At 47.7% G+C, this 15,609-nt stretch overlaps 1 protein-coding gene across 1 annotated transcript in view; it reads right to left on the minus strand.

Moving 5' to 3' along the window:
* PTPRU (protein tyrosine phosphatase receptor type U) overlaps positions 1-15,609 on the minus strand; it is a 116,176-nt gene that overhangs the window by 20,557 nt on the left and 80,010 nt on the right. Inside the window, 7 exon segments of the mRNA XM_051987997.1 lie at positions 477-593; positions 1,538-1,635; positions 2,153-2,189; positions 4,030-4,047; positions 5,417-5,493; positions 6,131-6,203; positions 7,251-7,441. Coding sequence (XP_051843957.1) covers positions 477-593; positions 1,538-1,635; positions 2,153-2,189; positions 4,030-4,047; positions 5,417-5,493; positions 6,131-6,203; positions 7,251-7,441 — 611 coding nt within the window.

Here is a 15,609-nt window from a genome sequence, read left to right on the forward strand (position 1 = left end):
TATGTGTATATGTATGTGTGTATGTACATATAGGTGTATATGAATATATTCCAGGTTATAAAAGAAATCATTTATTTTTAATCATTTTTTAAATATGACAGAACACAGGTTAGGGCCCTTGCTCAAGCCTGAAGTCCCGACATCAAGGATCAGGTCTTATTTGCAGGGCACACAAAGAGAAAGATTGGAGGCAGAGAGACCATGTGGTAGTCACTGCAATCAGAAATGAGAGGGACTGAGAGCCTGGGCCTGGGGAGTCACAAAGAATGGAGAGCAAGTGGTGGACATGCCTTAATATCCCATTACTGGGGCCTTGAGGGCACAAGAAAGAGTTGGCAGAGGTGGCAACCTGAAAACTAACATGGGGACTGGATGGGTTCTGCCGGGGGTGGGCTCTGGTTCCCTCCTTGAATCCCCCTTCCACACGCCAGATTTCCGATTCCCCAACAGGCAGGATTACAAAAGGGCCGGCTCACCCTCTCCATGGCAAAAGTGCGGACTGCATACTCTGCCAGGGTCTCTGTTTTCATCAGAGTGATCTTGATATCTCCATACATTTCTGAGTCATCAGGCCAGTAGCGGGAACACTTCACCTAGAGACCAACAGGATCTGACATGATTCCCCCTCCCCTCCCTCATCCTTCACCTTCCCAGCCTCCCTTGCCCTCATTCCCCTCACCTTGCTCAGAATCCATTTCCCCTTTACTCCCTGCCCAACCCCACCCCAGAGGGACCTCGCCATTTAGACTCAGCCTAAAATCCTCTCTAAAACATCCCCAACCACTGGACAATTCTGTTTCCCAAGATACTTTTGAACATCTCTGATTATTAGGAACTTATTCCCAATATCAAGCCTAAATACAGTCTTTCCAAAACTATTCCCCAACAAAAACACAACAGATACTTTTCCTAGTTAGTTGTCTTCTGGGATCAGACAGAACGCATCTCATCTCACTGACAAAAGACAATGATCGTGTCTCCCCATCCAGCCTCCTGACCTTCCTTCTCCAGACTAAATATTCCCAGTGCCTTCCACTGACCTTAATGGGCTGTGGTCCAAACCTCCTTCATTCCTATTCCCCTTTTGCCTTAGAACTATAATTATAATTATTATGTGGCTAGCGTGCATTTGAAGGTTTGCAAATCACTTTTCAAATATTATCTCACTGATCCTCACACCACCATTGTAAGGTGGATGCAATCATTATCCCATTTTACAGCCAAGGATGCTAACTTGATAAGGACCACAAAGCTAGTAAACCTCTGAGACAGATTTAGAACTCAAGCATTTCTGACCCTAAGTCTAAGGACAATAAGGATTAAGTGACTTGCCCAAAATCATACAGAGAATAATTAAGATTTACCCTCAAGTACTGGAACTAAAAATTCACTCTTTCTATTATCTTCATATTTTCCCTAAATTTGAATTTCCCTCCTCTTCCCCTCACTGTCGCAAACCTCCTTCTTGACTTCCCAATCCCTTCTCTGAGGTTCCCCATCCTGCAGGGTCCCTGGAGCTGCCTTTTTGCCCCCTTACCCGTCCCACTTCCACCAGCTTGGTGATCATGACGATGCTGGAGCAGTGTTCCTGCCACACCATTCTCCAGAAGTCGTACACCATCTCCTGTCTGGGTCCTGGGAAGGGGGGAAGAATGTGGAGAAGGCCCCAAGGAGAGTGGGAGCCAGAAGGCACTGGATGGACAGGAGGGGCCTTGGGCCTTTTCCCTCAGGCCTTAAATCCAAAGGCCTAAGCTCCCAGGGCCTGGCCTCATGGGACCCCTGACCTTCCCACCCCACAGCCCTAGTCCAGGACTGGACCGACACAGGCAGGACCAAGGAGTAACAGACAGCGGGGGCCCATGGCAACCCAGACTGGGAGACCTGGCGGGGAGAAGGCTTGGTTTTTTCTCTCTATGTCTAGTGAAAGATGGAGATAGGGAGGACAGGAGAGGGACTCTCTGCCAGGGGACTCCAGTTTCTGGGACTACAAACATGATGGGGTAAGAGAGAGACAGAGTAGAAGAGAGGGATTCACAGACATAGCAAAAAGAGAGGCAGAAAGAAAAGATGGTAAGATAAGGAAGGAAAGAAAGAGAGGAGAAGGGACAGGACAGGATAGTAGAGACACACAACCAAAGGAGAGCCTGGGTACCTTGAGTAGCTATGAAGTGGTTTGATCTGTGGTAGCCCTGGAACAGAAGGAGATACTGTCAGAACATCAAGGAAAGCACCACTTCTGACTCCAATCCCAAAGAAGCCATCTAGTCAGGATGACCCTCAAGATAAGATGTCCCCAAATATTCAAAGTTCTCAAAGGACTAACCCCTAGTTCCCCAGGGCCCCAAGCCCTTTCCCCCCTCTCTCTGGTCCATGATAAGCCCATCTCATCCAGGGGTCAATATATTCCGAGACTCAAAGAACTTTGCCCCACTGCTGCCTTGGAAACAGGATCAATCAGCCTATAACCTGGGAGTGCAAGCCACAGAGACGTATTTCTAAATCCATCAGTCCCTCACTGCAGGGAGAGTCAGGGACGCCTCTGGCCTAAAGCACAATCATTCTCTGGCTCTAGGGATGTCTCTGTTCAACGCTTCATGACCCTATTCCTATAAGCTGCCCAAGAAACCTCCTTTAGTGATGACATCTTAACAACCATCCCAGGGAGGAAGTTCTTACTAATATCTAATGTAGATCCTCCCCCAATGTAAATCAAGTCCTTTTTCTCCTGTTCTGTTCACCATGGGAATGATGTCCATTGATGGTTGGCCCCTCTCCCTGGTCCTGAGTAATGGCCAAGCTCCCCCTGGCCACTCCTGCCCTCCCTTCCCCACAATTCCTAATCTTTCAGAGGTCGGAGGAGATGGGGTTACGTTCTGCATCTCTATTTAACCAGGGATGCAGCAATGCATAGGATAGAGCCAGTACCAGAAGTCAAGGAGACCTAGATATGAGTCCCCCCTCTAACACATAGTGGGCACATCAAGCATTAACTCCTCCCTGCCCCAACTCTCAACCAGCAAGTGGCAAAACCATCTCCCAGGAGGAACTTCCTCCTCTGGGAGTTCCCTACACCAGAGGTGTCCTACAGGCTGCCCAGAGTACTCCTGAACCAGATTAAAATGTAACTGGGAGATACTTAACAAAATAAATAAGACAGAACTTCAAAAATAAAGACAATAAATAGAAAATAAATACAATAGAACCTAAATGACTTTTTTTAAGTCAATATGTGGTCCACAGGGATTCTTGTGTACAGTTTAGCGTTGCCTCCCTCCATCACCCTACACCCCTAGCATCCCACAAGTCTTAGTGCAGTACTTTTGGGACACCCTGCAGGTGTACACAGCACTATAGGACTCTCAGAACTGGAGGGAACCTCTGACAATTGTCTCGTTTTAAAGAGGAGAAAAGGCAGTTCCAAAAAGAGAAGCGCCTTATCCAAAGTCACACAGTCAGCAGGCTGGGAACCAGAACTCAAGGCCCTGACTATGAACCCAATGCTCATCTACTCCAGCGGACTCCCCGTAGCGAGTCACAGGAGGACCCGGGGGCAGAGAGGGATGTGGCCAAAGGGTGAAGGGCATTCGGGTTACTGGTCGAGAAGGCAGAGACTGAGTTAAGATGAGGGCCTGGCCTTGCCTGGTGTCCATTGCCAAGACTGTCCCACACACACTCCGGCCCCCTCCCCTTCCCAGTGTTCTGGAAGCACAAAGGAGAAGGCGGCCGATGGGTGGATGGTTTGGCTTTCAGTGAAAAGAGTGAACTCAGGGATCACCAGGGTCTGGGCCAAGCACTGAAATGGGGACAGTCGGCACTGGTGGACAGGAGGAAGGGAAGGAAAAGAGAGTCTCAGACAGAGTGTGTGTGTGTGTGTGTGTGTGTGTGTGTGTGTGTGTGTGTGTGTGTGAGAGAGAGAGAGAGAGAGAGAGAGAGAGAGAGAGAGAGAGAGAGAGACAGAAAGAGAGAGAGAGAGGAGAAAGAGAGAGAGAGAGAGACAGAGAGAGAGAGAGGGAGAGAGGATATACTTACTTCTCGGTTTATCCGAATCTTAAGGATTCCGGTGAGAGGACAGGTGCCCAAGCCAAAGAGACCAGAAAGAGGGAGATTAGCCCACTGGGCATGGCCATGGGAGGCAGAGGCAGGAGCAGGAGGGGCTTTGAGGGATACGGATGTGGCAGAGGGAAGGGAAGGAGAAAGGGGGAAGGGGGAAGAGGGGAGGTTGCCCTACCAAAATCTGGGGGCTCTGGGAGTGGGAAAAAAAGAAGGAAACAATACAGGGAAAATAGGACAGGGAAAAGCCAAGAATGGAGAATGAAAGCATCAGGGCCCCCAGGAGAAGAGGAGGAGGAGGAGGAGGGTGAGAGGCTCGTTCCTGCCTTCACACCTTTGCTCATGCTGTGGGCCTGCCTGGATGGCCTTCCCTGGCTCATCCTCTCTTCCATCCCCTCAGGTGACGAGAATAAGCTCTTTCCTCCTCCTAGACTGTCTGGGCACCCCCAGAGCACAGTGATACCGTCTCCTTTTCAGTCTCCCCGGCACAGGACTGATCCATGTGGGTGCTCTGTCAATGCTTGCTGAGCTTAAGACTTCGGGTCACGTCCTTTCCCCTTCTCTCCCCCTTCCATCACCCCCTAACACTACTGCCTTTCTGCTTCAGGGCTGATCAGAGACAAGATTAGCTCGAGGGTGACGCCGTATTCTCCCCCTCTGAGGGTCCGAAGGGATTAGTAAGACTCTCTCCCCTGCTCCGTCTGCTCCGGCCCCGCTCCGGCCCCGACCCCAGTCTCTCTGGACTGACCGTGTCCACATGCCCTTTCTGAGTCAGGTTTTTCCCTGCCGATGCCGCTCTGCTGAGCCCGTTCCCTCCCTCTGGTTCCTTGGAGGAAGCTGCCTATTTATTCCGTGACGTCTCCAGCCCCCCCATACAGAGGAACCCCTCTGGTTCCTGGTTGTAGGAGCTCACACAAATCCTCCCCGTGACCAGATCTATCTCTTCCTCGTCCTGAAAACCCAACTGAACTCACAGCCATTTCTGAAAAGCCTGATGTGCGCCTGGCAATGTGCCCGAGGCTCAGGGGGCAAGAACACAAGAGGAGACCAGCCTCCGCCTTCAGCAGCTAGTTCCCAGCTCCAAGCCATCCCTCCGGGCTCTCCTCCTCCAAGAAGGCTTCCCTGACTATCGGGGCTGCCCACATGTCCCCCTTCTCTGAGGTACACTGTCTGATGCGTCCCCTGCCTTCTGCCATCCATCAGTCAGCGGTTTCCCCCGCTGCAGCAGGAGCTTCGTGAGGGCAGGAGCAGAGCGGTGCTCCCCCACATCCCCACGGCAGCCAGCCCGCAGGTGGGTGCTCGGCACCTGGCCGGGTGAGGGGAGGGCGGGGAGGGCAGCACAGGGAGGTCTCTCGGGAGCACTCACATCGATGTAGTTGGCGTTGATGTAGTCTGCGTTGGGGTCCCCCAGAAGCGGGTGAAGCTTCACTCGGTGCCGATCATCTGCAAGCCAGAATGTGGTGGTGTTGGAAAGCAGCCCCGCGGGCCCAGCCAGAAGCTCGGGGTCTAAGGGTGGGCTACTGGGGTTGGAGAGCTGAGCAAGTGGCCCCGGCAGCGGGGCACCGGGGGGCGGGACACACAGTTACCCAATCTGATACGCAGTGAGGTTGGGGACGGTAGGGAGGAAGGGTGTATGATCTGGGGGCAATGAAGAGAGGAAGATGGAGGCTGGGATGGAGTAAGGGGACACTTTGGGGAGGGGCGGGAGCTGCGGGGCATTAGAGGGAGGGCGGGCATTGAACTGGGAAGCCGAGGGAAGACGGCGGTGAGAGAGAATTTGGAGATAAGGGGAGAGAGGGAAGTTCTGGGATCCCCAGGAAAAAGCATCTCTGTCCTTCAGCTGCTATATCAACATTCCAAGCCTTCCCATCAGCCTTGGACCAAACTAACAAGTGCTTACAGGACGGACTGGGCTCCTCCCTCTGGGCCATGAACGCCCCAGGCTGAGGCACAAGGAGCCCCATCGTCAGCCTTCACCCACCCCAGCAAGATGTCTGTCCCCCAGTGTCGGGACGGAGGGTAATTCCTGCCAGTCAGGTCATCCCTGCCCCAGCTCTCCCTCAGTTACTCTAACACTCACAAGGTGGGACAGGTTCCGTTCTGCCCTTGGTCTTGTCCTTCTTCTTGGTGGCGTCCCAGCCTTCAAAGAAGCTCTAGAGAAATCACAGACTTTGAGGATGGAGCAGGGGCTTCCGCTCTCAGCCCAGCTGTCTGGTTCAACCCCATTTTACAGGAGGGGAAACTGAGCCAACGCACCCAGAGTCACAGAGTGAACCCGGGTCCGGGTTCTCCGAGCCCTTCCTCTGGGCCACATCAAATGCTTTTCCAGAAATGCCCTTTTCCGCGACCCTCAGGCCAAAATCCCAGAACAAGGCAAGGGAGGGAGGCCTGAGAAATAGGGGGCCCACGGGATCCATGCTCCCCCACATAGTGTCTCGGGGCCCCACAGCTGAAGGGAATGTTCACTGAGCCTTTCCTCACTCCACAGAAGAGTCCCTGGTTACAGATTAATGGATAAGCTCACTTTGTAAACTGTACCCCGGCCTTGCTTTAAATTACAGGCATTCCTAGAGCAGCATAGAGCTTTTGTGGACAGGCTCCGGGTGGGGGCCAAATTCTGGGGTGCCTGTTCTCCTAGGCCAGGGTATCCCCAAAAAAGAGAGCTGTGGGAAGTGAAGGGGCAAGTAACCAAGCCTCGGATTATTATCAGGGTCTGACCAAACTCAAGCGCAAATTTAGAACGGCATCAGCATTAAGCTCAGGGGATGGTGAGTTAGGGTCAGAGCTGAAGCTACAGACGGGCTCAGACTCAAGGTTCAGGTCAGGACTGAGGCAGGATAAGGACCGTAGGATTTATAAGTGATCAGTCCTCGTTTTCAGAGGGTGTTAAATGATAGATAAATTATCTAAGATCACAGGGGCTATCAGCGGCAGATTTAGGTCTTCTCGTTGGATTTGGAGACAGCACAGAGTGGTGACGAGAGTGCTGGGCTCGGTCAGAAAGAGCTGAATTAAAATCCAAAGCTCAGTGAGACCCTGGGCAAGTCACTTAACCCATTTGCCTCATAAATACAATAACAATAGCACCTGCCTCCCAGGGTGTGTGAGGTAAGATTTAGGAGGTTCTTTGCAAGCCTTAAATAGAGCTATCAATATATGGTATAATTATTATGTTGATTCCCAGCCCCGGGAGCTCTTACCTCGTACTCCTGCTTGAAACCATAACCCTCAGCTGTCTTCATCTGATTGATGTGCTGCAGCAAATCAGCCACTCGGACGGCCGGGTGCAGCTGCCCGGTGTGGTAGGGGGAGCCCTTCCGGCCGCAGGGACGCCGGGGGGAGCCTCCCAGCAGGCTGCTCGACTCATTGACCACGCTGCTCCGCTGGTCCCCTGATAGAGGGGAAGGAGACACAGAGGACGGGTAAGGGAGGGCGGCCCTCCCACACACAGACCTGGAAGGGCTTCAGAGGCCCAGAGGGCCCACGGAGGCAGATTAAAAAGAAAATGGGAAATAGTAAACAAAAATAAGTAAAATGCAGTCCCATGTGGATAATGTCATCGTGTGGTTTTCTGGTCATAACATGCTGTCCAGGGGGATTTGATACAGCTAGTCTTGTCCTACTCTCTAATTTTAGGGATGCCCAGAAGTATGACGTGACTTGCCCAAAGAGGAAGTGACAGAGCCTCCCAGCTCTAGCAATCTGTATTTTAAATTCCCTCCCAAATCTGGCCTCCTGGGTTCTAAGGCCCTCCCAGCTCTGACATCCTGGGTTCTAAGGGCCCTCCCAGCTCTGACATCCTGGGTTCTAAGGGCCCTCCCAACTCTGACATTCTAGGTTCTAAGGGCCCTCCCAGCTCTGACATCCTTGGTTCTAAGGGCCCTCCTAGCTCTGACATCCTGGGTTCTATGGGCCCTTCCAGCTCTGACATCCCAAGTTCTAAGACCCTTCCCAGCTCTGACATCCCAAGTTCTAAGGGCCCTCCCAGCTCTGACATCCTGGGTTCTAAGGGCCCTCCCAGCTCTGACATCCTGGGTTCTAAGGGTCCTCCCAGCTCTGACACTCTCTGTTGTAAGAAACTTCCCAGTGCTGACATTCTTATGTTCTCAGGGCTCCCCAGCTCTTCCATATGGTCTAAGGTCTTTCTCAGCCCTGTATTCTCTATTCTAAGGGCCTAAAAGCTCTGACATTCTAATTCTAAACCTTTTTCCTGCTCTGACATTCTCTGTTCTAAGAGTCTATGTTCATGTTCCATGAAAACCTAATTTCTTCTCTCCTCTCCTGTCAGGGCCCTGGGCCCTGTCACTGAAGTGTAGAAAGGGGCTCAGGCTTGGAATCCTTCAGAAAAACACCTTGATCCCCTACTTCCCTCCTCTTCCACCTTCCCATCCCATCCCCAGCATAGCCTGGAGAACAAGACCCTCCCTTCCTCTCTCTTGGGGAAACAATCTGGAACATTTGGCAACTCCCAGCAATTACCCCCCATTCAGAGAGAAGAAAATCCTGAAAATAGCTGCTGCTACCACCAGCCACGGCTGCTGCCGCTGCCACGGATTAGTAAAAGGAGCTGAATAGAGGGATTTCTTTTGCGTTGGCATTTTCCATTGTAAACCTTTGCTGCTCTCAGCTCCAATCATCTTCAATCCCAGAGAGCCCCCTACGCTCCCCTCCTGAAACTCTGACCCCCACACCCCTCTGGGGAGGGGTCCAGCTCCCTGTCCAAAGGCCGATGTCCTTTCTGGCTCAAATGGCTGCAAGATTTTAGGGAACCTCATCAAATCTCCCCTTTCCTCTCCCCAGCACTTTGCTCCCCACAATCCTACACTGTAAGTACAGCCAGGATTATTATTCTCACCAGGCAGAGAAGGCTCACAGGTAGAAAAGCACTTGCCCAAAGTCATAAAACTACTAAGTTTTAAAGCCAGGATAAGAGCAGGAACCCCCCACCCCCAGACATTTTCCTCTTTTTAGTCCCAGAGGAGGGAAGGCCAGCTCTGCAAGGGAGGCCTCGGGTGACAGGAGAACATCCACTGGCTCAGGAATTAGGAAACCTGGGTTCACAAAATCAGAAAAACTCTGATCTCAGAAGTCATCTAGTTCAAACTGGAATCCCCTTTTCAGCTTCCAAAGAAAAACCTCCTCTGGAGGACCTGCAGTGACAGGAACTCACTACCTATCAGAGACCTTTTTCACTTTTGCAAAGCTCTGAAAGTCAAGAAAGTCCAAATCTGCTTTAATTGTAATTTAATACAATTGCAGTGAATGAAGTACGGAAACTGGAGTGAGGATGACCCAAAGAATCTTATTCCATATACTTATTACTGATAAGGTTTGGGGCAAATCACTCAAACTACTCTGCCTCAGTTCCATTTATGTTAAAAAGCAATTAAAATAACACCAACCTTAGGGAACTGATGAAAGAATCCGAGGATTAATATATAGAATTACAAACTTAAAGCACTACGTACAGAGTTGTCCCTTTTGGTAATGTCTGTCCTTGTACGAGTCAAAACTGCTTTTATTATTACTGATAATGTCACCCTCTCTGATCTAGACATAATTTCCAGCAGCTCGGAAACAAGCTCATGCATCAATTTTTGTGATGTCTTAAACATTCATTCTATGGCCCCTCCCAGCTCTGACACCCCAGGTTCTAAGGGCCCTCCCAGCTCTGACCTCCTGGGTTCTAAGGGTCTCCCCAGCTCTGACAATTTCAACTGTAAAGTGCTTAGCACACTGTCTGACACATGGTAAGTGCCCTATAAACATTAACTACTATTATTTAGCTCTAAGATACTGTGCCATGAGGTCTTCCGGCCTCAATAATCTCCTTCCAGCTCCAGAACCATCTATGGGGTCCTCCCACTCTGAGCCCCAGGGTGCATATGTACATTCTTCAGGGCCAACAGGAGGACTGTCCTTTCTTTTTCTCCTTTTGCACCTGGCCCAGGCTGGGGCCATCACGTGCTTTGCTTCATGTCCCTCCAGGATGCTTTTTGGATTTGGCTCTGCCCGCTCCTGGTTTGGTACCGACCAGATGGCACTCTTTGCTTGTGCTCTGAGCCGTCCAGCTCTCCTTACTCTGTGCTCATGACTGTCCTCTTGGTGGGCTTTGTGCCATCAGGGTCTGCTTCCTCCCTTCTCCAGCAGGCCCCTGCCCCAGCCTGAAGCCCAGCTACAAAAGGATGCAGAGTGGTCCTCATGTTTCCTCTAAGCCCAGGGACATTCTGCCCTTTCATTCAGGCTCTTCATCTTCTCTTCTCATCCTTCTTCCTCTTCCAAATGATGGATTTCATGGGTCTGTGCTTCTGCTTTGTCTAGCCCGGCCTCTGACTTTCAATCCTGGTATTAAGATCCCTGCAGACTAAACTAAGACAAGCCCTCATTCTTGTCCATGATTTCCTAGTCTCCAAGAAGCTATCCACCTTAGAACCTTAGAAGACAGAATGTCTAAGGTGAGAGGGGCTTCAGAACCCAGGAGATCAGAGACAGAAGGGCCTTAGAACCCAGGATGTCACAGCAGGGAGGGTATAAAGGGCTGAAACTCTGAATTGATACAGTGAGGTTGGACAACCGAGCACTTAAGGTTAATTACCAATTGGATAATACTCTATTAGCATATGCTTGGAAAATGGTCCTTCCCTCTATTCTGTGCTGGTTCAATCTTTTGGTGTATACAGAGAACTGTGGGAAGGATTAGGGGGTGAAGTAAGACAAGCCAGAGTCACTTTGGCAGTAGACAAAGAGAAGGAAGGTCATGGAGATCCTGCATCTATCCTGTTCATTTCTCCCCTAAAGACCAAGAATAAAGATCAAGGACTTTTGCTTATCCTGACTCCGGCTGATTCTAAGGCATCCAGGGTGCTAACCTGGACTTTACATTTGGTGCCCAACGCATGAACCAAGGACCCTAATTTCACTGAAGAAGTCCCCAGTGACCAGGAAATAGGGTGAGTATTTTAATAGACAAACAGGGAACTTACTTTGTTAAGGGCTAAACTAGTAACCTTTTCTAGCTAGAATGGGGCAGATATTAGGCAAAGATTCTCCCCCATCCCCAGCCTCACCTCCACCCCTAAGAGGCGCTATAGAAAGCATACTTAAGTTGATCAAGGGACAAGGCTTAATTGTAACTTGGGGGCAGATCGTTGGACTCTTGGGTACATTAGAACGCACATCCCCTTGGTTCTTAAAGGAAGAAGATGTAGGGGTGGATAATTGAAAGCTGGTAAGAGATCAACTATGTGAATACTACAACGATAAAGGTCCTGATTCAATTTCCAAGGAAACATTCTATATGTACAACATAATACAATTGGCCTTAAAGAATCCTGCAAGTTATATAAAAAAGAAAAGTTTTAAGAACAGCTAGATGAGGAAGTGTGAGGAAAAAGAGGAAGACAAAGGACAGATTAATGGCAATATCACCAGAGGGCATGAGGAGTTAAGTAAGGTTGAAGGGCATGGTGATTCTCCCTCTCAAAAGGCAGCTTCAACACCACCTAAACCGTAGCAGGTCCTTGACACGCCCCCATCAACTCCACCTTCAGGGATGGAGGGAGAAGGAGTGGGAGGGGCAGTGACACCACCAGCACCTCCCCCTGAACAATCACCACCTCCTATGGCTAGATTAACAAAAGGCAGTACCAAAAGCCACAGAACAAGGGCAGGATTTAGCTGATTTGAGAATACAAATGTATCCTGTGATTCAACAGTTTAATTCTTCAGGTCAAGAAAGTAGAAGATATGCTCCTTTTAATCTAGAAATCCTCAAAGACCTAAAAAAGGTTTGCACTCTTTATGGGGCTATATCAGCTTATGTTAAGATTTTATTACAGAATTTGGCTTATGAAGTCTCAACCCCTAGGGACTGGAAATCTATAGCAAGGACATGCTTAGAACCTGGACAAAACTTGTTGTGGCTTTCTGAATACAGTAAGCTCTGTAGGATACAAGCCCAACAAAATAGTCAAAGTGGAGTTCATACTCCAATCACTTGTGACCAACTAACAGGGTAGGTTCTTATGCAGACATTTCAGTACAGATTAATTACCCCATAGCAGCGTATGAGCAAACTGCTGCTGCTGCTATCAAAGCATGAGGTTTTCTCCCAGACAAATAGGACAGAGGAGAAGCCTTCACAAAAATAACACAAGGGCCAAATGAACCCTTTGCTGATTTTGTGGGACATTTGCAGACAGCTGTCATACAAACTACTGGTAAAAATGCAGTAACATACATTTTGATAAGGCAACTTGCTAAGGAAAATGCTAATGAGGTTTGCAGAAGAATTATACTAGGACTGCACAAGGATGCTCCTGTAGAGGAGCTCATAAGATGCTGTGCCACAGTGGGCACAAATGCCTTTTATAGCCAGGCTATGATGCAGACTTCCCAAGATCCGAACATGGGAAGACAGGGTCCCTTTTGGCAAGGGACTTCAGAGAGACTTGCCAATGTTTTCAATGTGATAAAGTAGGGCATCTGAAAGCTCAATGTTGGCATAGAGACAGAGTTAGAAAACAGGGTGGGAAAACAAGACCTAATACCCCATGTCCAAAATGCAATAGAAGGTTCCATTGGGCATCAGAATGTAGATTGATTCAGGGAAATGGGATGAGGGGGCCCAGCCCCAGGGCCCAAGGCAAAAAACACTTGGGGCATGATGGCAGCCAATGCTACACACAGAGAGCCTTTAGAAGTTCAATACCCAGACATGACCAATCAGCCAGGAAGCAATCTGATGGGAGAAAGGGATTAAAATTGGGGAGAATAGAACTGTATGCAGCTGGGACAATTGAGATACCCCCTGGATAAGTGAAATCTGTTCCTCTCCAACTTATGGATCCCTTGCCTCCAGGCACAGTAGGATTGACCATTTCACCTCCTTAGTGTGCTTACAAAACAGTATTCATCCATACACTGATGTGGGAATCTGGGGAATGTGTAGATAATATCCAGTCATTAATACAGGTAGACAACGTGTGACTTATCACCCAGGAGAAGTAGTAGCATCAGGTTTACTGATACAAACTTCTAATAAGCAATCTGGTGATAGTTGCCCCGATTCTGACTCCAAGCAACAATATCCAGGAATATTCTTGACTGCAGCAGTTACAGCTCACCAACCTATGCTCACTATCTATATAAATGACATACCATTAGAAGGATTAGTAGACATAGGTGCAGCTCGTACAGTCATTAGAGGTGCCAACTGGCCCAATCACTGGCCAAAGATTAAGGCAGACACCTATATGTCTGGCATAGGAGGATCAATAGCAGCTGCAGTTAGTGCTACCCCTTTGAGATGGACTTTTGAAGGTGAAACATGAGTTTTTACTCCTTTTATAGTTGAAAAAATCCCCATCAATCTGTGGGGAAGAGACATTTTACAACAATTAGGATTACAAATGAGTACTTTGGTTTTTTATTCCCCAATATTTGTTGTAAGAAAGAAATCTGGAAAATGGAGGGTGTTGACTGATTTAAGAAAGGTAAATGAACAGATGGAAACTATGGGAACTCTTCAGCCTGGACCTCTATCTCCTACTCAGTTGCCCAGAGAATGACCTCTTTGGGTTATAGACATTAAGGATTGTTTCTATTCTATTCCTCTAGATAAGGAGAATATGTAAAGATTTGACTTTTCAGTCCCCAGCATTAACTTAGCTGAGCCTTATAAAAGATATGAATGGACAGTTTTGCCACAGGGAATGAAAAACAGCCCTATTATGTGTCAAATGTATGTTGCTACTGCTCTTACTCCAGTAAGAAAAGCATTTCCAAAAGTTGTTATTACATTACATGAATGATATATTGGGATGTGCACCTGAGTAACAAATGTTAGAAGCATGTCTACAAAAGACCATAGAAACACTAAGGAACTACAAATTGCACATAGCTCCAGAAAAAATTCAAAGACATGCTCCTTTTCAATATTTAGGATATGAAGTATACCTCAAGGTGCTTACAGTACAAAAACTTTCCTTAAGAACAGAGAAGCTAAACACCTTAAATGACTTTCAGAAATAGAGAGGAGATATCCAATGGATGCAACCAGTGTTAGGCTTGACTACATATCAATTACAACCATTATGTGACATTTTAAGGGGAGACAGTGCTTTAAACTCACTAGCTTACAAAAGAAAGTCAAGAGGCTTTGAGAGAAGTTGAACTGGCTTTATCCAATGTGGTTCAAAGAGTCACTCAAAAACCCTTGGAAATATCTGTTTTTGCTACACAAGAGGCACCCACAACAGACCTTCATCAAGGAGACAGTGTGATAGAGAGGGTGACTCTCCCAGCACAACCAGAACAAAGCCTTATTCCTTACCCAGTGCTTGTGGCTAGAATTTTATTAAAGGTCATTAAGCGAGCAGTACAATTATCAGGGATAAGATCTGACAAGATATACACCTTTTATACTAATACACAAATTAATGTATGCTGTGAAATCATCCCACAGTGGCAAATTTTATTAACTATGGCTCCAAATTTTACACACGGGTCTCCATTAAAGATAATCAGACTATTATATAATTGGCAATGGATTCTTGAAGAAAAGGTTTCTAAGTTCCTCTTAAAGGACCAACTACCTTTACAGATGCATCCAAATATTTGCACTATATACTCTTGTGACTTAACTATAAAGAGAGTAATTAGAACTCCTTTTCAGTCCACTCAGCAGAATGAATTGTATGCAATCATTCTAGCTCTTATTTATTATCCAGGAGCTATAAATATTATATCTGATTCAGCCTATTTAGTAGGTGTGGTACAAAGAATTGCCACAGCCCGAATAAAATTTGTAGCCTCTAATATATATCAGCTCTTTAAGGAATTCAAGAGCAAGTGAGAAAGCATCCAGGTAAGATTTATATCTTGCATGTCCACTCTCATAGGGGACTTCCAGGTCCTATTTTTTATGGTAATTCAAAGGCAGATAGCCTTCTTATCATGTTGGCCAATACTTCTTTATTTTGAGAAGCCCAGGAATCTCATTCTAAATATCATCAGGCTGCTCCAGCTTTACATTTACAATTTGGGATAACAAGAGAAGAAGCTAGGAGCTTAGTAAAAGCCTCTACAATTTGTCTTCCTTTCCACACTCCTACACTCCCTCCAGGGAAGAACCCTCATGGTTTGAGACCCAATGAAATTTGGCAAATGGATTGACCCATTATAAGTCTTTTGGTCGTCTGTCTTTTATCCATGTTGTGGTAGACACCTTTACAGGATTCACTTTTGCAATACCAACAGCAAAAGAGACAGCCTAAGTGGTCACTGAATTCCTTATCCAAGCATTTGCAATTATGGATGTGCCACAAGCCATAAAAACAGATAATGGACCTGCATATACTTCTAAACATTTTGTACACTTTTGTGCACAGTATAAGATTTTACACACCACTGGCATACCCTTTAATTCTCAAGGACAGGCAATAGTAGAGAGGAAAAACAGAGACATTAAGATGCTCCTCCAAAAACAAAAGAAAGGGGAGCCACTAGAGAACCCTAGAGAACTTCTAAATCTAGCTTTTTATACTATTAACTTCTTGA

Source organism: Antechinus flavipes, chromosome 3 (genome assembly GCF_016432865.1).
Source record: "Antechinus flavipes isolate AdamAnt ecotype Samford, QLD, Australia chromosome 3, AdamAnt_v2, whole genome shotgun sequence".
Classification (NCBI taxonomy): Eukaryota; Metazoa; Chordata; class Mammalia; order Dasyuromorphia; family Dasyuridae; genus Antechinus; species Antechinus flavipes.